The sequence below is a fragment of the Apis dorsata genome, unplaced genomic scaffold (genome assembly GCF_000469605.1).
Source record: "Apis dorsata unplaced genomic scaffold, Apis dorsata 1.3 scaffold_415, whole genome shotgun sequence".
Classification (NCBI taxonomy): Eukaryota; Metazoa; Arthropoda; class Insecta; order Hymenoptera; family Apidae; genus Apis; species Apis dorsata.
In genome coordinates, this window is record NW_006263670.1 from 118,419 (window position 1) to 142,368 (window position 23,950).

At 32.9% G+C, this 23,950-nt stretch overlaps 4 protein-coding genes across 7 annotated transcripts in view; 1 reads left to right on the forward strand and 3 right to left on the reverse strand.

Moving 5' to 3' along the window:
* The window catches only part of LOC102678129 (neuronal calcium sensor 2), a 34,261-nt gene extending 15,996 nt beyond the window's left edge, over nucleotides 1-18,265 (reverse strand). Inside the window, exons 1-3 of one of the 3 annotated variants that reach the window (XM_031512297.1) lie at nucleotides 18,153-18,265; nucleotides 17,575-17,754; nucleotides 5,928-5,976 (exon numbers count right to left, since the gene is read on the reverse strand). The gene's annotated coding sequence lies outside the window, so the exon portion shown is untranslated. Of the gene's footprint in view, nucleotides 1-1,802; nucleotides 1,819-5,927; nucleotides 5,977-17,574 lie in introns of those variants that run through there. The other 2 variants (XM_031512296.1, XM_031512298.1) reach the window with 2 other exon arrangements.
* Nucleotides 1-18,332, reverse strand: part of LOC102678457 (neurocalcin homolog) — a 45,116-nt gene extending 26,784 nt beyond the window's left edge. Inside the window, exon 1 of the mRNA XM_006619406.2 lies at nucleotides 18,153-18,332. The gene's annotated coding sequence lies outside the window, so the exon portion shown is untranslated. The remainder of the gene's footprint in view (nucleotides 1-18,152) is intronic.
* A 715-nt stretch (nucleotides 18,333-19,047) lies between these two features.
* LOC102679212 (replication factor C subunit 2) lies at nucleotides 19,048-20,840 on the forward strand. The gene is made up of 6 exons (XM_006619412.2): nucleotides 19,048-19,242; nucleotides 19,404-19,671; nucleotides 19,755-20,003; nucleotides 20,131-20,340; nucleotides 20,432-20,545; nucleotides 20,644-20,840. The coding sequence occupies exons 1-6, from the start codon at nucleotides 19,130-19,132 to the stop codon at nucleotides 20,740-20,742; spliced, it is 1,053 nt and encodes a 350-aa protein (XP_006619475.1). The 5' UTR covers nucleotides 19,048-19,129; the 3' UTR covers nucleotides 20,743-20,840.
* The window catches only part of LOC102679336, a 9,027-nt gene continuing 5,880 nt past the window's right edge, over nucleotides 20,804-23,950 (reverse strand). For both annotated transcript variants that reach the window (XM_031512288.1, XM_031512289.1), the window contains 4 exons: nucleotides 23,874-23,950; nucleotides 22,460-22,721; nucleotides 21,959-22,363; nucleotides 20,804-21,840 (listed from right to left, as the gene is read on the reverse strand). The exon at nucleotides 23,874-23,950 is cut by the window's right edge and continues 97 nt beyond it. In XM_031512288.1, the coding sequence (XP_031368148.1) occupies nucleotides 21,439-21,840; nucleotides 21,959-22,363; nucleotides 22,460-22,721; nucleotides 23,874-23,950 (1,146 nt within the window). In that variant the 3' untranslated portion in view covers nucleotides 20,804-21,438. The remainder of the gene's footprint in view (nucleotides 21,841-21,958; nucleotides 22,364-22,459; nucleotides 22,722-23,873) is intronic.

A 23,950-nucleotide genomic window follows, 5' to 3' on the forward strand; every position in this document is an offset into this window, starting at 1 on the left:
TATACGTAAGTAAGTAAGTAAGTAAGTAAGTAAGTATATATAATATATATATATATATAGATATATTCTTTTTTCTTCCTTTCCCCTCTTTTCTCTACACGCGTATCGCACTATTACGAGCTGTCACCGTTCTAACATCTCTTGGCGGGAAAATAATAAGCAAACTCATCGATGAAAATTGTTACGTTCACCAATCGGACGAGACTATGCTCGAACGAGTCGAATAAAATACTACGCTTTTTCTTGAGAAAAAATAATAATAATAATAATTATATATAATTATTATTTCGAGTTTCGCTTAATCGTAACGATGTGATCAACGTTCACTCGATTCTATTACAGAGAATTCTATTACATCGAATAATAATAATCGTTTCTGGTTAAAATAAATATATATCGTATTACGATATTCCTGCGTCTTATTTAGCAAAGATTTCGACAAAGATTTTGGTATCCGTAGAGTAGCAGCGATCGACGAAACGAGGAGGAGGGGGGGAAAGGGTAGATGGACGAAAGATAGTTTCGAGAAAAATCATCTCCGAGAAGCGTAAGTATATCTGTATATCTCTATCTGGGAGCGAAAATCGAAAGGAGGAAGGGAGTACGATAAAACGATCAACGATCAACGATTCGTTGCTCGTCGAAAAGCTAGAGGTAGGTAACATCGATACGCGTGAAGTAATCGGGTCATGGATACTGAAATCGACAGGAGGGACAGGGTCGCCGTTGTTTCGCTCTCGTTTGTATTCTCTTCGAAAAAAAGAGGAGAAGAAGATCGTGCGTGATCGCGGTTTTAAAAGCAATCCGTTCGATAATTTCGTAATTATCCGAATTTCGTTATTCATTTACGAGCAGATTTTTCATCGGAAAAATTTATCGGTGGAAAAATATAAACGCGTAATAATTAAAGATTAGCTCGATTAGATAAGACGGAAAGAACGCGTTACGATCGCGGCACGAAGTTATCGACTTTGTTGATTTTGCATTTGCACTTTTTCATCGCGCGCGCAATAACATTCCCGTGGACCAGTTGTTAAAAATAGTGTTGTTTAAAATACTCTTTACTTTTACGGGTAGCATCGGATGGAAATTATTTAATTCGTCGTTGGAAAGTTATTCGTTGAAAAGGATAGATCGCAAGATCGATAAAAATAAAAAGTACGGTACGAGGTATTATCCTCGATGTACGGTTATTTTCGCGTGTTTATAGAGAGGTAAAAAGGCGAGTTTGAATCGCGTGTCGTGCAAAATTGGAAAATAAATATATACGTAGAACCGTTGGTGGAAGCCTTGACGCGATGGTCGTAAGAAGAAATTAAGATCGGCGAGTTGGATAATGTCCGTTCCGACCCTCGCCATTTCAAAGGGCACTACTGGTGAAATCTTCGCGTGCTACGCCGCACCGTCCAATGTTAGTCGTTTATGCGTACGAGGATCCTCGACTATCCTCCGTTTCTCTCTTTCTTTCTGTTTATTTTTAAGAAAACTTTTTAGTGGTCGATAAATTTATTCGAATCTATTCTATTCGAAGCTTCCTTTCTTTGCCCTTCTTTCGAGATTCATCACTCGTAGCAACGATCGAAGATAAATTCGTTTTTAACGTTTCGATTTGTCTTCCGATTCGTCGTCTACGCTTCGATGATAAGATATCATTCAACGTTGTAAAATACGAGTACCGAGCGTATATCCGTTTTATACGAGAACTAGAGTTCGTACGTTGTAAATTATTTAAAATTATTTGTTTTCAAACAAGGCCGTGAAAGTGGAACGAACGAGATAAAATCGATAGTTTTTTATTTTACATCGCACACGATTCATGGGAATGACGAAAAAGATAAAACGCAATAAATCTTAGATTCTCGATTTATAATCGGCGAATCGAGGGGTATTCGCCGTATGGTTTGCCAAAACTTGGCAATGATCGCGAAAAAGAACTCGTTCGTCGAATTTTTGGGATCGATCGATCGATAGATCGGTCGATCGGTGAAATTTCATTTTTCTTACGAAAGACGCAATGCGCAATTTCCATTTACCGGTCGAAACACGCGAACAACATTAATAAATTTATGCATCTCACCGAAATACGCTTTTCTCGCTCGTTTGGCTCGCGTCGTCTCGAGTAGCAGCGATTATACAATTTAAATTAGCGTAAATTAAACGTAAATTAGGTTTCGATTCGATCTAAATATCTTCGATAACGATAAAAATTACACGTGATTAAATCAAACTTAACAACAAACGTTCCGTAATCGCGTGTTTTCCGTAATCGGGAAAGAAAAGAGATTTGCGCGATATATCGATCTATTAGTCGATTTCATTTCGTTCTCGATCCGAAAATAACGAAAATAAGAGCATCAACGTGATTATTTCGCTCGAAAGAAGCGAGAAAGAGAGAGAGAGAGAGAGAGAGATCAAAATTCTTTCGAGTCAGTTGTGAACGACCCGTAAATGATGTCATTTACTTTTTTCTACGAAGAGAAATGTGGTCGTCGAAAAATACTCGTTAAAGTCGAACTTTTTAACTTCTTAATAGTCCAAGTATACGTCGATCTTTCTCGTACGAAATGCTATTTTCGAGCTGCTTTCGATATTTTAAGCAATTTAACGAAACGATGAAGAACGTTTCTCTATCGGGAACGCGAATACGAATCGGCAAAATATCGGTTTCTAGATTATTTTTCGTCTAATTTTCATTTCGCGACCTTTCTCTCTGTCTTTCTCTATCTCTCTCCTACTCCCTTCCGACTGGATGGTGTCATCGAGTGTCTTTCGTATTACCGTAAATCGTAACGTTTCGAATAATGAAGTTCGAAGACTTGTCGTTGCTCCCCGCCTAGTTTTTCATCCGAATTAATTTCGGTCTGATAATTGGTGAAAATGAAGGACGCGATAAATCGCGTTCGAGAATAAAATAAATTTGTGTCGCGGTGAAAAATGAGATTGGCGGGAGGGAAAGTAGCGTAGGAATAAAGTGAAGCAACGAATAGAGAGTAATGGATATTGGCCGATTAAATAAAGTTTGTAGCAGCGACGCTCTGGTAAATTAATTTCTTCTTATTACTTTAGACGAGACGGACGTCTTACTTTCTTTTTGATAATTGGTTTTATAAATCGTATTGTTTGTCGGATTCGACGATTCGACGTTCTAAAAAAGGAAGGTTTAACGTCGTCCAGTTTAGCCTTAGACGATGGACAAAAAAAAGTTGAGCGAGAGAAAGAAGGATTGAGAAAAAAAAGAGAGAGATTGATGATAGTAATAGTGCAACGAGTGTAGCTCACGCGACACGGCTCGAAACCCAGGATTATCGATTTTTACAACCAACCACGTTACTACAGTTTCTACGTAAAACGTTAATACACGCTTTCGCGTATCCCGATGCCAATGTGAATTCGCAACGACCGTAAATTTGCGCGTAATATATCGCGCGCGTTTTACCGATTTCGAAAATTTCTTTCAAAATGTTGGTTCGATTTTATCGTCCCTTAGCGTGCGTAATCGTATCGTCGAATACGAGACGACGAGATATAACGAGAAGATGAAAAACTGCTTTCATTTTCTTTTTTTTTTTTACACGTAATTTAATTACGTGTAGGTAAGTAAGTCGCTTAGGAAAATGAGAAACGGGGAATCGAATCGATGCGTGGTTAAATTAATGCTGTAGATTCTTGATCGAATTTGAACGAATAAAAACGAAACAAATATATAAATATTTATATTCATATAAATATTATAATAATATATGAATATATGGAAAAGAAAGTTTTTAAAGGAAAATTTATCGATCGCTTCGAATCGATAGGAGCTTTTTAATCGAGAGAAAGAAATAATTAACGAAAATGATGGAAATATTTTTATTCTAATAAAAATATCAACGTCTCTTTTGATATTTTGAAAAATATTTTGAAACAGCATTACAATTGCCCGCAGCAGTAAATAAATATTTTAACAAAGTTTCGAAAGTAGAATACAAGTTGTCGTTTCTTTATTCTTTTCTTTCCTTCAACTTCTCGGTATATTATTTTAAAATACAATTTTAAGTTGAATCTTCGAATTCTGACTGAATTTTGCGATTCTTTATCCAGAAAACAATTTCCTCCCTTTTCGTTCCACGAAAGATAAAGTCGAAAAACGAAAGGATCGAACGATAAAGAAATGGACGCCGCGCAAGCAGCGAACAAAGAGACAGAAAGAAACTGGTATCCGTGATAAAAGAGGATGACAATTGGTTAAGTGGGGAACAATAGGGCCTAATGTAGAGGAAAACGGAAGAATGGTTAGATGTGTAGCGTAAGAAACGCGTGATTACTTTTTGTAATGCAAGCTTGTTACGAGTGTGGACGGAGAGAAGGAAAAACTAGCAATAGTAATTAGCACTGTACAGTGGTACCACTGGTACAGTGGTAGTAGTAATAGTACTACTACTACTACTACTATTACTACTACTAGTAGTAGTAGTAGTAATAGTAGCAGCAGTAGCAGCGAGTTCCCCAGGTTGGTCGGGTAAAGCTGGGTCGCGGTTCTATCGATCTCCGCCGCCCACCTGGAGACCTCGCTCACTCCTCTATCTCTACTTCTCTGCTCTCTCGATGGTTTACAGGATGAACGTGTAGCGAGGCTAAAAAGGAAGGGTAGAGGGAGGGGACGTGGGCAAAGGTGACAGGATATAAAAGGAGAAGACGGAACGGAAAGATTGCGCGTATTATTATAGATATAGGGAGCAGTGGTAGGACGCTTGTGCGGACCGGCCGCCCTCCACAAAGGTTAGGAGAAAAAGCACGGACAACAATGAGCGTTTCCTTCTGAAAAGTCGAGGAAAGTGACGCGAATACAATGGCAAAAAACGGGGCGAAACGAGATGGCAAACTTGATGACTCCTCCTCCCTCCACGCTGTTCTGTACAACGCGTATTTTTACCCAACTTTTACGTCACTTCTCGCGTATTTACGCGTGTATTACGCGGGAATAGTAAGAGCGAAACCATTCGAATATCCCCCCTCCTTCCCCCACTCTCGCCCGCTTCAATCGTCGCTTTTTTCGCGAGTCTCTCGTTTCACGATGCGCGCGAATCGAGGCCAAACGAGACTGAATAATAATAATAATAATCGTGCGCTAACTATCCTGCGATCTAGCGGTGCGCACCGCACCAATTTCGTCGTTATCCTGTATGCCTTCTAATGGCGCGGAATCTAGGAGAAGAGGGTATAATGGATGCGTTCACGGTGAATGTTAATCGTTGAACGTAGCTATCATCCGTGCTATGAAAACTTTCCTCCAATTTTTTCTAAAGCGACGAGAATTTATTTTAAATTTATTTTTCGAATAAACCGATTTTATACCGATTCGTATCCCGCGTACCTTTTTCGTTTCGTTTCTTCAATTCTATCCGTAATTTATACGCGCGTTAAACGTTATTCGAAATGGCGGGATACGCGATGGCGTACGCGCGAACGAGAGACGAGAATTTAATTTATTGTAACGTTTGGATTTCGGTGCGGTTCGGTTACGAAGACTTAAGAAATCAATATCCTTTTACGTCTCAACGACGTGTCTACACGTAGCCAAGTTATGACGTACTTGCTACCAAGGTAACTACTAAGGACCTATAAATTAGATCGGTGAGAGCGATTAATCGAAAAATTGCGCTGCTTGACCTCGCACCCGGCTCCCAAACGTCTACCATGAACGCGAGAGACGCGAGCTTTCTTTCTAACGCTTCGCGTACGCTTATTTTAAATCCAAGATTCTACGAGATTTCGAATTTCGAAAGTCGTTTTAAAAAAAAAATAAATAAATATTTTCTCGATTACTTTCTCTTTCTTAAAAATTATTATTTCTTTAAAATCGATTTTAAAGAAATAATAATTCGTGTTACGTATGATGTAACTGTAAATTTTTCTAATTTAAGAATATTTTAAATACCACTTACCTTGTTCGATACTTTACGTTCATACTGCAAATGTCGTAGCACCATATGCCTGAAATTGAAAAAAAAAAATCATGGCGAATTATCGATGAAGCGAAAAACGTCCGTTACGTATTATTATTCGTCAAATGAAAGATATATCGTGACGATAGAACGATTTTAACGTGGTATCTTTTTTTCGATTAAATTAAATTTTCGAATAAAATACTTTCGTTCCAATCCATTTTCTCGTTCAATGTTTTCGATCAATTTTTGTTAAACTAACTTTACTCGATACGTACACGTTGGAAACATACCGTGCGACTGCAGTGTGGCATGAAAAAATTTTAAAAGCATACATATATATATATATATATATATATATATAAGTAGTTGCGATTTTGAACGTGTATACCACGATATATTTTTTATTTGACAAAAGCGAAACGAAGCATTTCGTTTCGTCTGATGCTTCACGGATTAACACGCTTTTTCGTTGTAAAAAATTTACAACACAGTAACGCTATTCACTCGTACGGTTCTGTTCCTCTTTTCCCTTAATTCTTCGCGATAGTGTAAGGTACAGCTTACACGCCATCTCGTATGAAACGCGTATCGTATGTATCGCGTTTAATTGTTCGAGTATGGATCGATTAGAATTTAAGAGAGTAGATTCGAAAAATTGCCTCCGATTCTCGATATCGCGAAGAATTGTCATAATCCTATACTCGCCGCTAAGAGGATCACGTTCGCTTCTTACAAACATATCCGCCGCTAACCGGCTTCCACTATTGTGCTATTCTCGACTAAAGCATAATCCTGGTAAAAACTCTTATCGATAAGTCCAGCGGTAGATTCCAGTACTTTTCTCACGATTTTCGCGACAATTTCGTAGAGTAATTAAAAATTATATCGATCGGCGAAAAAACAAGACAAAAACATTCGCTCGAATGTGAAATATAAAACCGTTACACCCGAGCCTTCGTTTTTATGGATCACTCACCGAACGTGAAACGTTTGAAGGTCACGCTACTGACCTATTAACGACTCTGCGAATTTTTCGCATCCCGTGTTTCGTTTACGCGACTCGTTTCGATTCCGCTTCCATTCGATTACTCGATCTTTTTACTCGAGAAAATCGATATCCCGGTGTCGGTACTTGCCAGTTAGTTGCCTATTGTTGAAACGTTCTCTCGTTGAAACGACCAATCCGAAACAGTTCTTTCTCTCTGAGCGATCTTCACGTAACTCGTTCAAACTTTTTTCGTTTAAACTTCGAAACTAGTTCTACGAAAATTTATCAATGATTTCACCATATGAGAGAATATTTTTCGTTAACATTTAGATACTCGTATAACGAATCGTTGCCTCAACAGGCAGGGTAGTGAGTCTTTTTTATCGATAAATGATACAAATATGTAAATTCTATTTTATTTTTTATTACTACGAGTAATCGAAAAAAAAAAGTATAAAAAATTACAAATACGTAATGACAATAATATAATGAATGTTGTTAGAAACGAGTGATACAACGATAAGATGATACGATTATAGACTGTACGTTTCGACCATTTTATTTAGATATACGTTTAGTGGAATTCTGTTTCGTCGTTAAATGGAAATAGAGTGAAAATGTCAAGAGTGAATTTCAAGTCTTGGTTGCATGTGGCTAGGATAGGATCGATCCTTGGTTAAATCAATGAGAAAACTTGAAACGAATTTTATGTACGAATATAGCGTAACTGTTAAGCGATTTCCGGCTAATGTCGAACCCCTGATACGAACCTAAGAGCGGGATACGAATGCTCCGGGTTGCGCTAGTGCACCGCTATTTATACCACGCGGGCAGCCTGTTATCGGCGCATGCGCATTTAATGAAATCGCGATTGTGCGCGTAAATTTAATCGTTTGAAACGCTATATCGAATAATCGTCTTTTTATCGATAATTGATATGGAATTTGTTATTTGTTGTTAAAAAATAGAATTCACGGAAGATAGAAGATAGAAAATATCTCTATCTAGTAATAATTATCCTCTTTCTCATAACCAATACATGTACGATATATGTGATAAATAATATAAAAAAAACAACCTTTTAATCGCCTTTTCTTTTCAATTATATTTAACGTTAGGAGAAAAATGTCATTTTATCACTAGATAATATGTGTAAAATTGTAAATTTAATTATTAGCGTTTATATAATAATTAAATTTCATGACAAACTATTTTCATTGATTGGAAATGATATCTTGAAGGGTACTTCGAATTGGCTTACTTTGCAAATTTTCCATTCAACCGCTTACCGAACAATCTCGAGTGTTCGACCGTGAAGTAAAATAGAAGTAAACACTTATTGTTGTGAAAAGATTAATCAAGTATATCTATCGTAAAATAACGTTTCGTTATTTTTTACTCAAATTTCGAAATACATAAATAAAATCGTATCACAAATACGCTTTGAAATTAATAATATAACATAGTCATCGAACGAGTGAAAAAAATGATCAAACATCGTAATCGTTTAGAATCTCGAAAAAGATGAAATCACGTCTAATGATGATCCCCCCTTTTTATATTTTTAATTAAGTCGATGCGTTTTAATATTGACGAAACTCTTAATCGATGATAAAAATTTCTATGATATTAAAAGAGTATATACGTGTAAGTGATATTAAATATAAAAAATGGAAAGGAAAAAAGAAATAGATGTAGTAATATGGGAATTGGGATATGAAAGTAGGTGCAGGGACGAAACGCTTAACGAACATCTTCTTGGTTGCGTAGAGATCGTGGTGGAAGGGGCGTTGTCGAGGAAAAAGATGGGGAAAGACAGGGAAGAGGGAGGGGCGAAGAGGAATGAAGAGAAGGACGAAAAGCACAGGGGTGCAAAGCGCCGGCGTGAGGGCAGTCCGACGCAATGCGGGCAGCGCGATGAAAACCAAGCAATCAAGGATCAACTCTTCAATGTACCGTATATTTTTCTTTATCGATCTATCAATTTCTAATTAATAGTTCCTCACATTTCTATTATATTTATATTTCTATAACTTATATATTTAAAAAATATATTATATTTTTATTAAATATTTATTTAAAAATATTTATTTATTTAAATTATTATTAAATATACATTTAAAAAAAAAGATGATTCGTTTAAATTTTAAACATCATCTTTTTTCTATAATATGTCATAACTATGCTTTTAATTTTTATCGCTTGAAGAAATGATTTACAGAAATTTATTTACAGAATATATCATCTAAGGAATAAAATTCTTTCCTTTTTGATAATTTTATAAATTATTGATATTTGTTAAAATATTTTCGATTTCGTATGAAATTTAAATGTTTTTGTCACATCTTTTCAATTCATATTTCAAAAATTCTATTATTAAGTATATATTTTTAACAAATTATATGTTTCCGCATAAGATATTCAAAAAACTTATATTTGACAAAATTAATTTTAAACTTGAATTTCGACAATTGAATACAATTTCAATTATTCAATTCATTTTAATTCTTATTTAAAAGATATTTATAATAAAAATAGATACAGTAAAATATATTTAAAAAGGATTAACTTTTTGCAGTAAAATACATTCATAATGATATTTAGAATTTTATTCCAATGATATTAGTAAATGATATTAGTAAACATTTAAAATACTTTTATTTTGAATTAACTTTTGTTTATTTTAAATTCTAGTATTGTTTAAAACTTCTGTGGATTTGGATTTTATCATATTTGAACGGAATGATCTGTACCTATGGAATATAAAAGAACTAATAATTTATTTAAAGGTAAGTGTTAAGTTATATTTAAAAAGAAAAATGAAAATATGAGATTAATTTTTAATTAAATTAAATATATACTTTTTTATATCTTATAATAAAATAGATTTAAATTTACTTTTAAATTTATATTATAATATTTTTTTTTTTAAACAACTATTAATCAACCTGTTCAAATATCTTATGTGCCGATATGTACTTACTTACGTGTATTTGTATAGATATTTGGAAGCTTATTAAGGAATAAGTATTTTAGAGATGTTGCTCATCATACTAATCACTTTATTCTATATATTCTATTCCAATGATGAAGTGATGACTTATTTGTATGATTTACGCATGACGTGTATTACGCAGTACGAATAAATATTATGATTAATTAAAAACTGTGACTGTCAATAAACGGAACGAAATTCTGAAATTTTTAAATAAATCTTTTTAAAAAGAAAAATGGGAAAGTATAAAGTATAGAATGAAATTTATCTCAATAGTGCGAAAAATAAAATGATTAATTCAATTTGATTTGTAATAATCGCATTATGCATCAAACGAATAATTGTATTTCCTTTATTCCCGATAATAAAATTCCAATTAATAAAATGATATATGTACAGCCAAAATTTTACACGTCTCGAAACTTCTTGCTCTTATTTTCATTTTTTGGATAGCTAATGCTTTCCAGAATCAATAAAGTTATATCTGCAGCGTCGTATTTGCCAATTTTCTACTTATTTACGTTGCATTTATATGTATACGTTAAAGTAAACTAAAAAAACACAAATACGAAAAACGTTGTCTCAATCAATATCATTTTTCGAAAAATATTTTTTATAAGTTAATTCTGAAATGAATGAAAAAACTTGCAAAGAATATCTAAATCATAATTATTGCAAGTTCATCTTTCTTTTTCTACAATTTCATTGATATTACTCTTCTTTCTTTTCTTTTTTCCACTTGGAAATAAAAATAAAACAATATTTAACAAACATTAATTTTCATTAATGTCATGAATGAAATATTTGGATATATTTTCTCGAGATATTTTTTAGAAACATAGCAAATACTTACATGTATCTTAATAAAAGGAGAATCTTAATAAAAGTAGTGATGTAACGTAAGTGTATGCTTGTATATTAAATTTGGAATAGTGGCGCCATCTAGAAACGATCAAAATTTCAATTGGAAATAAATATATAACGCATCTTTGCAACGGCATTACAGTTATCTACTTTATCCACTGTCCTAGATATTTGATAAACATCTAATGCTGTTCGAGTCATGATGGCGCTGTATAATACGAAAATGGAGAATATCTTAATCGATTACTTATCGCATCTTGGCCTTTTAAAATAAAATTTTTTTCAAGTTTTCATAAATATGCGAAAAATGTACGTATAAAGATCGAAAAAATGAGGTTTCGCTTGAGTTTCTCACATTCAGACGAGTTTTCAAGGAATTTAAAAGATAAGGATTAATTGAAAAGATAAAGTGATTCGATCGTTCGATATCGTCTTTTTAATCATTATGCATTTATACATATGATTTATATTATATGATATATATAATTATTGATATATCAATAATCAATATATGAAATAAAAATATTTTCATTGTTTTAAAAATACAAAATATATGAACCTGCGAATTATTATTGATTAGCCATAAGCAAGATTAGAAAACAAAGTCCATCTTATTTTGCGATATTTATATATATGAAATAAAAAATTAAGATACTTTTTACGTATAAGAAATATCTGAATGATCATAAGTCTAAATAATCCATGGATTTAATAAATGTTAATAAAAAAATATATACGTAATACACGATTAGTAGGATTATATATTTCTCGTAAAAAAGATCAATTTGTCTCAAGATATACAAGATAAAATTAAGAAAGTATTTGTTAATTTCATTTCGAATTAATTCTAACGTTAAGAAACGATAAGAAAAATGAAAAATATGTCGAAATATAAGAAAATATACGATAAATATTAATTACAATAAAATATTTTTCTACGTGAAAGTAATAATATTAATAATATTCGTAAAATTTGTATCGTTTTTCAAATAATAGAGAAAAAGCAAGAATAAGATAGAAATAAGAAAGTAATTAATAAATTATTCGAATACGTACAAATAATTGGTAATTTGACAGATAATAGTCAGAAGAGAGATCAGTTTATTTAACCTAATTGTAAATAAGCGATCGTGATCGATTTGAAGAACGAAATAAGATAAGTAAGTATTATTTAAATAAACATTAACTAGATTTAGTGTCTCGTACAAAGTGTAGTTAAAGAATACTGTTTAAAATTACATATACATCGTCCGAACAGCCAGATCGGTGGCGTATACCGTCCGAACTACAAATCAGTTTCTGTGCGTCATCGCGTGTGCCGGAAATCATGAAGTCAGTCGCGTAACTGTGACCAACCTAACGCTAATACATTACCTTGTAGAAAAATATGGTCAGTGTACAGACTAATGGCAGACCACCTATGTGAAAAATACATCTTAACCGACAAATTAAAATCTGCCTATGCTTGAAACGATATCCTTTTCACTATTATTTCTTTCATCATTTTCTACCATTTGATTCGACATTGATTATCATTAATTAATCTATTCGCAAATTATTTTTAAACGAACGAATATTTTTAGATAATTTTTCCTATTGTACCACTCGATTCGAAATAATCGATTAATACGATCGGAAGAAAATTTATCTATGATTAATTTCCGATGAAAGTAACGTTTTGCATCATACAATTCTTACGATGGAAATGAAAAATATATCGTAGATGAACACGTTCAAGAAAGAAAATAAGAAACAAAATAAATATTAGATTATAAAGAAAACAATTTATGTACAATTTAAAATTTAAACCTAATCTTTCTTATTGGCAACAAAAGAAAAATGATAAATATCAAGTTTCTGTACGTATGTTGGAACCGTTTTCTCTGATAGATGAAAAAAAGGTTTTACGTCTTCGCGGAAATGAGAATATTCGACGATGTTCTTCCATAGTTTCAAGTGCAGCGTAACAAGGAGAAGAATAATAGAAAAAAAAAGGACCAAGTTTAGTTTTACCCTCGTGTAAAAGTTGGTTTCAGTATTGTACATAGCTGTAATGGATCAATAGTGGTGAACACAGTGGCCGGATAGGCTGAATATAGATACACGGAAGAAGTACAAGGTGAAGCATAATCATTTGCCGTTTCTACATTTTCCACCTGCGAGCCTGAATTCACCTTTTACCGATTTTCACTCATCGATCATGAAAATAACGTTCCTAGATTTTCGTTGTTATAAAAGTAATCAAAATTCATCGACAATATAGAAATATATCGATTTGTATCAAATTGATCATTCGATGAACATTTATTTTTAAACAGACCGGTACGTATGTTTTTAGCGATACATTTTGCAAATTAAACTATCATTTATCCGGAATTTTCAAGAAATTCATATTCATTCTCTCTTCGAAGAGATAATTATTCTCCTGTGAATTGTTGACGAAAGAGTTTCGTGCACGAGTTTAGACACACCCCGGAATATTTACGGTGTTTATTATCGCGTTTCTTTATTATCGTCGCATTACTTTTACGTCATGCGATTAAAAACGTAATATTTTTTTTAGAAGAATAAATATAAAATTCCATCATATCACGATTCATCCGCTCGATCGATCCACGAAATTATTATCCAATTTCCTCGAACAATTTTTCACAGAAAAATTTCGTGTCACAGAAAATAAAAACGATTAAAAAAAACTATCCCACTCGAGATTCTAGTATCGTTAATTTTCTTAAAGAAAATTCCTTAAACTCGTTAAATAAATTGAATAAATGAAAATTAAAATTGTGGATGATTGAAGCCACGGATTCTATCCCTGTGTTACGTCTCTTTCGAACTATTTCGATAGATATGGAATGGAAGATCTATACGTTGTTAAATCTACATATATTTACTTTTCTAATTAAACGAATGAGTTTTTATCATATTATACGAACGTGTTTGAAAATTTTACGATGATATACGTGCAAGATCGCATATACATTGCATGTTTACCCAATAAACAGCCTTGTAATACAAGAGATAAAGCAGTCTTCCTCCACCATATCGTTTTCCCATTGAAGAAAAAGGTCAAGGTGGTAGATATAAATAATTATAAAAATAATTTATTGCAAGCTACCTATTTTAACGTAACACGTGCAGAATATGTTTGGAGGATGCGACAGCTCCCCATAATCGTAATAATACGTCTGTTACTCGAAATCAAACTTACTTCTTTCTCTTCTATCTTCGATCTTTCCCCCTTTATAAACATAGATATACGTAGATCGCTTTGATTTTCTACTTATCGTGGCTACAATCGATACGAACAAACGTTAACGTAATATTTTATATTGGAGATTCTTCTCAAATGAGCGAAGATTAATACACGGATTCTAAATGAGAAAAATATCCTTTACTCGTCTTTAATTCTACGACATTTTCTAATTTGACCGTACCTTTGAGCAAAATTATAAGATAGGGATTTTATGGGTCGAGGATATCGGTGGTATTCACGTGAAACCACAGCACACTTTCTTTAGATGCGCACACCACCTAAAATTATCCGTTCTTAATTGGAGAGTTAGTTATACGATTCTTTAATTAATGAGAACGAATAGATTCTCTTCTTCCCCAGAAGAGAGTGTATTCTGATATTTCTTTTTTTTTTGTATGCTACATTTTTAGATTAGATTCATTCATTCACTCCGTCACCAAGTTTAATATTATTCTAACCAAGATATCACTTTTTTTTTTTTTTTTTTTTTTGCAAAAATTAACGGAAATAAAATGATAAAGAATGATCGATCGTTCCGTATCAATTTTTCAATCGCGACAAATTATTCGAAATATCCTTGAAATATACGTATATTGATTTTGAATTTTGATGAAATGATTGTTCATAAATTTTTTTTTTTTTTTAAGTTGAATTTTCGAAAAATATTGAAACTCTATTTGAAACTAATAAATTTTGAAATCAAATTGAAAAATGAGGGAAAATTAAGGTAATTAGGAAAGTTTTTAAGGAAAGAAAAAAAGATAACTTGCGCATGTTTGAATTATAATATATATTTAAAAAAAGATATGGATGAAATGAAAAATGTTGAATTTTAAAACGATAGAACGATGAAAACAAGGATATAAAGATAAGGGTGCAGTGCGAAATAGTGCAAAGATGTTTGATCCATAGATTTCGAGGGGATTGTGTAACTAGTAATCGTACGATATATCGTCACTTGGCTCGTTACCATCTTTTCATTCCTTGCGCTTTTAAAATGCGTCAGATCTAGAGGAGCGATCCTTGAAAAGCTTTCCTGTTAATTACTAGCCTTCTTGTCAACAGTTCTCGCTAAACGCTTATTTCGACTATTTCGTTGTCCTCGGTTAGGTTAGGTTGGATTAGGTCACGCTCTTATTTATTTCTACTAGTTTTTTTTTCTTTTTTTTTTTGATCGAAAATTATAATATTATTTTAATATCGTTTCGTTAAATTAGAATAAATACGTCAAATATTTTCAATATAGAAAAGTACATACATACATATATATATATATATGTATATATTTATATATAGTATAGAATAGAATAATATAGACACATGAAATTAATAAACAGTATAAAGTGACTTTGAAATATTTATTGTGGATGTAATAATAAATGCTTAATATTCGATTCGCAAAATTAGCATACAAAGAGATCCAAATTTATTGAATATTCTCCCTTCTTAGAACAGCATACAACACATGCTTCCTCTTTTAGATACAGGTCTAGACACGCTAAAGACAGTGCAATCGCAATAAATTGTTATTTATAGATCGAAGAAATTCTTCGTTTCTGTGGCTATTCTAATGCATCTTTTCGAAATTTTAACATCGAATAATTACAATTTCCAATCTCGATAAAATTCTGTTAAAAATATATATATATATATCGATTAATCTTTAAAATTGATCGTTCATTGTTTCCTTCCGTCAATTATTATTATTTTCTTCCCGATCCGTTCGAACAATCTTTTATAATCGTTTTATGATATTTTATATGAGAATGGATATAACGCGTATATATTCATTTTCGTATATTCTGTTCCCTTTCCGGACGACGAACAACGGATAAATAAATTTGGACAGAAAAGAAGTACACGACGTATACGCCTACGCATCAATCGTCTCATCTCGAAATGTTTTATCCGAGTCATGTGGATTTTTATTATATTTGAAATTCAATTTCTAATATTATTTGCGCGATCGTATAAATATATCGCGAAAAAATTATATTTGTTTGAAAAGTGATTTTTTTTTTTTTGTGCCAAGATTGCTTTTTAGAAATTTTTTAAAATTATTCAATGAATAGAATCAACCTATCAATTTTTTTTTTTAACTTTGATCGTTTTCTTTATTCGATTAAATATTATCTTGTTATCTTGTTATTATAGTCGAACATTTAAAATGATCCGATTACAATTGATGTTTTCCCAAGCGCACTCGGCAATGCTCACAGTCGCTAGTTCTACGAACCGATATCGTCAATCTGCTACTGTAAGCATCTAGAAACATAATAGAGATATGGTGTATCATTTTTCGACAATTATAGCGATAATAATTCACACGAGTTGAAAAATATTCTACCCATCTGCCGTCATTGTATCTAGCTATGCAACGATATATCTCATACGGTGAATCGGATGATTCGATTGGTTTGCAGATGGGCCAATTAAAACGAGAGTTCAGTATTTTGAATGATTTTGGATGTCAAAGTATTTTACAAAGTACCGTTACATTTCTACGGTTCCTTACGAATTCGAAGAGAACGTATTCAAATCAGAAACTATCTATTCTCGAGAATTTTACAATTATTCGATATAAATTTAAAGAATTATAATATATATTAGGATCAAAAAACGGAAAATAGGTATTTTCAAAATATATACTTTGGACTTAACAATTCTAGTGATAAATATAAAATCAATCGTAATTGTATTTTCATGTACTACGAAAAATATAACTTTTTTATTTATAAATAACTATCGAAAATTCTGTTCTAAACTTCAAAAACGTTTTTCCATCGAGAAGAACTATTCAAATGATTAAATAAAAGCTAAATATTTTTTTATTCGTGAAATTCATGAATCGTGATAAAAATTTAAACGTGTTAAACGGTGTTATTGTTATAACATGATACTCGTTTAAATACGTATTAATTAAATTGAATGTAAATATTAATCGAAAACAAATTAGATGTCTAATATCTATATAATATAGTATATAATAAAGTTTATTTCCTCGTAACAATTTATTAACGCACGATAAATAACCTGATCGATATATTTAAATAAACAATCTTATCTATTTTATATAAAATCAATAGTTATCGGTTATATGGAATATCGAGTGCGTACAAAATGAAAAAAATTTCAAATAAAATAGGAAACAAAATGCATTTAGAAGAAAAATGCAAACTAAGCAGGAATTAATGAATCATGTTCTTTCGACTTCTCATATGTGTATCTCGAATATCAAGAACAACCGGAAATAATTATTAGTATATAATAGCCAAAATGATAAGCATAACTGTATGTATTTACAGCAACAGGCATTTACATAATTAGCTAATCTATAACGTAATTAGAATGACACGTTCATCTGCGAATAAAATAAACGAAAATTTGCGCGGCATTGATATTCAAAATATAAGTGGAACACTTTTAAATGATATTGAAATGATAAAGTAACGGGAAAAATATTTATCATTGAAAATTGTGACGATCGAATTAATTAGTCAGATAAATAAAAGAATCGTAAAGAAGAAATACATCAACTTACCAAACGCCGTTCCCAAATGTATTGTTCGGTATGTAGCGGGCCGAAGAACCATGCTGTTCATTCGGCATGGCGAGATGTGTCAAAAACATACACGACGACGTGTCTTCTTCTTTCTTGACGTTTGAACACGCGCGACACTCGAACAATGTTCCGTTCGAAAATAAAAGATAAACGACGATTCTAAACATTTTATGAATATACACGCATCGATACAGCATCCACACACCTGACACGTACACGCACACGTATATAGCCTAGCTGAGAAAAACGTACACACATCAAGCATACATACAATCGCAAAACATACGTGATGTCACATGCATATACATTGGTCGATTGAACGAAACGAGCGTCGGATTCTCATTTAACGTGATACGCTTTTGAGTATGATTTAAGAATGAAAAATCAAGGTAACCTATGTCTGCATTCGAACAATACTGCGGTTTCAACTATATACTTTAGCGGCTCAACCGTGATGAGGAAAATAATTTTCACGAAAACCCGGTTTCCTGACACAAACTGATCGATTCAATCAGAGAAGCTAATACAAAAACGTAACGTCATTTCGTCTTACTAACCTATGCGTTGTACGTCAACCGGTTGTCGCGATTACTCAACGACTTCAAAACATTTCCGCGATACCGACTTGTGCAGATATCACGACGGCTGCCATATTGAAATCTCATTCCGTAAGCCACCAACGCAATGCTTATAAAAGAGAGACGATCTCGCGAGATTTTACTAGATGCGAAAAATTTAATCGATACCGCGGCGACCCCTTAAGAAATAATATAATCATTAACCGTAATATAATCGTCAATCGTTATTCATTTATTCATATATTGTTAAATAATATTAAATTTAAAAAGAAAAAATATTCACTCTATCGAATATATGATAATTATATTTTTTTTGTTATTTTTGTTATCGATAAAATTATTTTATTCGATTTGGTAAAATTTTATAATCAATACAATAATGTTGATATAATTTTTATACGATTTTTTATTCTAATTAATATTAAATACAATTTTTTTGCAAATATATAATATCTTATAAATAATAGCGATAATGATAAATTTGGTATATGATTTATAATTATGAGTTAATTGTATCAGTTTTATTTATGTTTTAATGGTTTAAATAAAATGGTATATAAAATTATTTATGTTAATAAACATTAATTATCATTTATTTCATATATTTATCGCGAGATAAATATTCACTTTTCTCTTTTTTTTTTTATTCCATCTACTTTACAATTACTTTTTAATTATGAGATTTATTTTGTATAATAAAACGTGTATAATAAAATATTTTGAATATTAATTTTTCAAGCGTTTATTTTTAACGATATTATCTCTTTAGCGTGAAAAATTATTATTAATCGGTAATGCAATTTATATTTGCTTTATTGATATTAAGTCATAAGCAAAAACGACGACGAAGACGATGTTTCTCTTCTTTATTACTACGTAATCTATGTTTCAACAATGTACTGGACATCTGGAAGCGGTAGAGAGTTTTTCCCGCGTTTTAAATTGAATGTTCAAAGATGGGAGATGAGAATGATATCGACGAATCTATGGACATTGAAATTTTACCGTCAACGAGTGGTTATAACGTAAAAAATAAAGAGAAAGATAGAAAGTTGGATCATTTGCCATGGTATGTTTTCTATAAATTGGAATATACGTTTTCTCGTCGTTAAATTGAATATATTTTTTTTTAGGTTATATCTCTATTTTCGTTCGTTAATTGTAATGTATTTATATAGGATAAAAGAAAAGAAAAGGATTAAAGAATTAAAATAAATTTTTATTTTTAAGGATCGAAAAATATCGACCGCAAATATTTTCCGACATTGTTGGTAACGAGGATACGGTGTCCAGATTATCGGTTTTTGCTCAACAAGGCAATTGTCCCAATATCATCATTGCTGGTCCACCAGGAGTTGGTAAAACTACGACTATATTGTGCTTAGCACGTATTTTATTAGGACCAATATTTAAAGAAGCAGTATTAGAGTTAAACGCTTCGAACGATCGAGGAATAGACGTAGTAAGGAATAAAATTAAAATGTTTGCTCAAAAAAGGGTAAAAAATCTTTTTTATACTTTTACTTTTCTTATTCATTTTTGTAAGTTAGCTAATATCGTATTATCGATTCAAATTTATAGGTAAATCTACCAAAAGGAAAACACAAGATAATAATTCTAGACGAAGCTGATAGCATGACTAGCGGTGCTCAACAAGCATTAAGAAGAACTATGGAAATATACAGTAACACGACTAGATTTGCGTTAGCTTGTAATTCTAGCGATAAAATTATCGAACCAATACAATCACGCTGTGCTATGTTAAGATATGGAAAATTATCGGATGCACAAATTTTAGCAAAGATTATCGATATTTGTAAAAAGGAAGATGTAGGCATAAGTTTTCTTAAATATATTTATTTATTATTATCTCTATTCGCGTGGAAAAATGTTATCGAGATATATTAATCTTTTAATTTTTAATAATAATTTTTAATATTTTATCATATTTAACCAGGTTTCGCATACGGACGATGGATTGGAAGCAATAGTGTTTACCGCGCAAGGTGATATGAGACAAGCTCTAAATAATTTACAATCGACGCATAATGGTTTTAATCATGTAAATAGTGAAAATGTTTTTAAAGTTTGCGACGAACCACATCCATTGCTCGTTAAAGAAATGCTTGAATTTTGTACAGAGGGCAATATTTCCAAGGCATACGGGGTATGATCATCTTTTATCATCTTACCAAAATGATTTATCATTAGTCCGATACATAAATGTAAAACGATTTTTTTGTAATGTTACAATACAGGTAATGGAACATTTATGGAAAATGGGTTATTCCGCGGAAGATATAATTAATAATATATTCAGAGTTGCAAAAAATCTACTCATCGATGAAACGTTAAAATTAGATTTCGTAAAAGTGAGTTTAAAAGTTTATTAAATCAATTTTGTATACAATAACATGTTCATATAAATACACATATACGAGATAGTTTAAATTTAAAATTTTCGTTTCAGGAAATTGGGATAACTCATTTGGGAATAGTGGATGGAATTAACAGTTTGCTACAAATGAACAGTCTTCTTGCCAGACTTTGTAAAAGAGCAATGCAGTGAAGAAAAGAAAGAAAACAAGAAAAAACGAAATGTACAATAATAATGATGTAAAAGTTGATAATTTAGAGAGAAAAAAATTTATTTATATGTTTGTATTACATAATTTTTTACTTTTAAAATGCCTTTGTTTCTAGAAACGACGATCATTTCATCATATTTGAATTAATACTAATAATTGTAAAATACATACTTGGACTAGCAATTGAAAAAAGATATTATAGATTTGATATTGTTACGATACACGTATATACGTAAGAGCTAAAGCTATTACAATCGCTTAATAGTAAGAAGAAAAAATTCTAGAAAATTCTAGAACGAACAATATATTAAATCGAACGGATATAAGTTTACGCTTCGCGTATTTTGTACGAAATACAATTTGTTCAACGTTAATCGATCGATTTAAACGATCGTAATTCGAGATAATAATGTGTACAATGGAATACTTTATTGAATTATCGTTCAAAAACGTGAAATTTAAAAGAGAAAAATATTATATAAAAAAAAAAAAAAACGTACGAACGATCAACAAATTCAAAATGTAAGTTCAGTCTTTTCGCGTAAAATTCGCGTTAAAAAAAGTTTAAAAATATTATTTACACATCGTATAGAAATTGTCTGTGATCCGTCTTCGAATAAGATCGAAGATGACGTTAAAAGATGGATCGTTATATTCGAGTTTTAGTTTTTTATTTTCTAACACCACTTCTCCATGGTGACAGATGTTAAATGAGGTCTCGGTTTAGGAGAAGGCCATCGTAACGCGCTCTGACAAGATTCCGCTCTGGAAGGTGTCCTTGGTGGGGGTTGAGATGCGTTAGTGTACGATTCTTCCGTTTGATTATTCGCTTCTCCGTTCGATTCCGCTCGAACACTTTTTTCCAACGGTGATGGGTCGCTTTTGTGATTTCTCTTTATCGGTTTTTTCACCACGTCGTGAAGCGTAGCTGGCGGCGCGCTTTCCACGGATTGAAGACTAGCCGCACGATGCAAGGATAATCGAAGCGGTTTTTTCGGCGGTGCCGGACGAGATTTCGATTCTTGGGAACTATACGCCACTGATACGTCGGAATTCTCCGACGTTCGCGATTGAGAATCCTGAAACGAACGAAAGGAGATGTTAAAAAAGAAAAGGTAATTTTTATCTTTCTTAAATCCCGCGACGATAAAAAAGAGAAATGATCAAATGGATCGAAAATTACGAATGGAAAATTACCTGCAGTCGATAATAAGTTGGTTCGGAATCAAAGTCCAACGGTTGTACTCGAGACGAATTTTTTCGATTGTTAGACAAGTGTTCCATGGCCGATTCGACTCGCGGTGGTCTCCTACGTTGCTGCGACGAAACGTGCGCCTCCTTGCAATCTAAACTCGCGGTTGACCCAGTTACCGAGGATCCTTGATGTTTTTGTTTAGTTCGCGATTTGTGATGACCGTTGGAAACGCTAACCAACGAGGAATCAAGCTCGTTCGAAATTTTCACGTCTATCGAACGTTTCGAATGATCGCTATGCCTATTTCTTACCGTCGGTAAACTCTGCCGCAACTCCATCGAATTTCTTATATTGAGGCCGGGTAGATTTGCGACTAGCGCGGTTACCTGCGGCCCTTTTTGAAAAACCTAAACAAGAATAAACGTGAAAAACGGGAAAGAGAGAGACTCTTATAACAAGAGTTATATTTATATTATTATTTAAAAAAACGAAAAGGACGTTACCTGGACTTGTTCTTGACGTGTCGGTGGAGGATCCGCGGGGACCTCGGATCTGCTCGGTGCGAGAAGATCCCTGACCTGCTCCTCCAGATAACCGATCCTATGGGTCAATCTAAGATTATCGGATCTAAGAGTGCGGAGCGCCGCGAGGGATTCGCCCTTTCGAAGTACGACGATTTGCGCGGCGTCGGGCGCCACGGCCAACAGCCTTGCTAAATCGCTCCTCCCCGCTCCCACCACGAGTTTTCCGTTCACTTCCAAGATTCTAAACAAACAATCGTTTCGCACGATAAGACTCTGTTTAATTGTTATTCGTTATCGGATAAAAGAAAAATCACTTGCTCCTCCGATTAAAAGAAAAAAGCTTCGCTACGTTACATTTACGCACAGTTAAAAAGATAGAAATAAGAAATGGTGGCGGGAGGAGGTGGGGAGGAAGGAGGAAACGTGGGGGTCATGCGAAGTCGTAGGTGCAATTAGCGAGGGTACTCGGCGGACTTCCGGCCCTCGTTCACGCTACGGTGACCCCGTTGGGAACCAAATGCCAAGATTGCTCCATTGTTACAGCGCCGATAGCTAGCCTGGCTTACGTTGACGTACGACCGGCTGCGTTTCTTCCTCTTCGTCCTTCCCATTTCTATTTCCCTATTCGCTTACTCTCCTCCTTCCCACCTTTGTTCCCAAACAAATTTTCCCCTCCTCCTCCAGTTTTGCCCATCCGTTGTGAAATCACCGTCTTCTCCTCTCCTCTCCCCGGCAGGAAAAACACGATGCTCTTTTTTTTTTTCCGCCTGCGCTTGTGATCCGACTTCGCTTAATTGGCGGTGGTTTTATTATAAGCAAAGAATATGAGTTTAAGGAGATACCGTTGTGGAAAAGCAGGGAGACCAGAAACGTTTTTAACTCTTCGCACTCCAGGCCTGTTTCGCTCGGTCGAACCAGTAACTCCAGATTTAGACGCGCATTCGGTGCGTTCGGTGGTCTCATAAGATAATTACTCATAAGATAAGATTACGCGTAAAGAGCTTAGAATATTTATGAAGCGATATTGAAGAGAGAGCACCGTTGGAGAGCAAATAATATATATATATTATAATAATACTATATATAATATTATATATATAATAAATATAATATACTATAATATATATATAATTACTATAATATATTATAATAATTTTTGCCGCATCAATCCAAAGCTATATATATTATAANCAATCCAAAGATATATATATTATAATAATACTATATATAATATACTATAATATATATAATATATTATAATGTATAATTACTGTAATATATTATAATAATATTCGCATCAATCCAAACGGTGGCGGAGAGCAAAGGATTAATCTTTTTTCTTTTTGTGGTTTCTTTATTCGAGGAGGAGGAGAAGGAAATAGGTGGCGTATACCTATCCCCCTTGCACAATCCGGAATCCTCGACCGCCCAATCGACGTACAAGCCGGGCGTGTCCTCTCTCGGCCCGGC

Coding starts and splice junctions, on each gene's coding strand:
- LOC102679212 (XM_006619412.2), top strand. CDS start 19,130: ATGGGAGATGAGAATGATATCGACGAATCTATGGACATTGAAATTTTA. Junction 19,243..19,403: donor AAGTTGGATCATTTGCCATG/GTATGTTTTCTA, acceptor TTTATTTTTAAG/GATCGAAAAATATCGACCGC. Junction 20,546..20,643: donor TAAAATTAGATTTCGTAAAA/GTGAGTTTAAAA, acceptor TTTTCGTTTCAG/GAAATTGGGATAACTCATTT.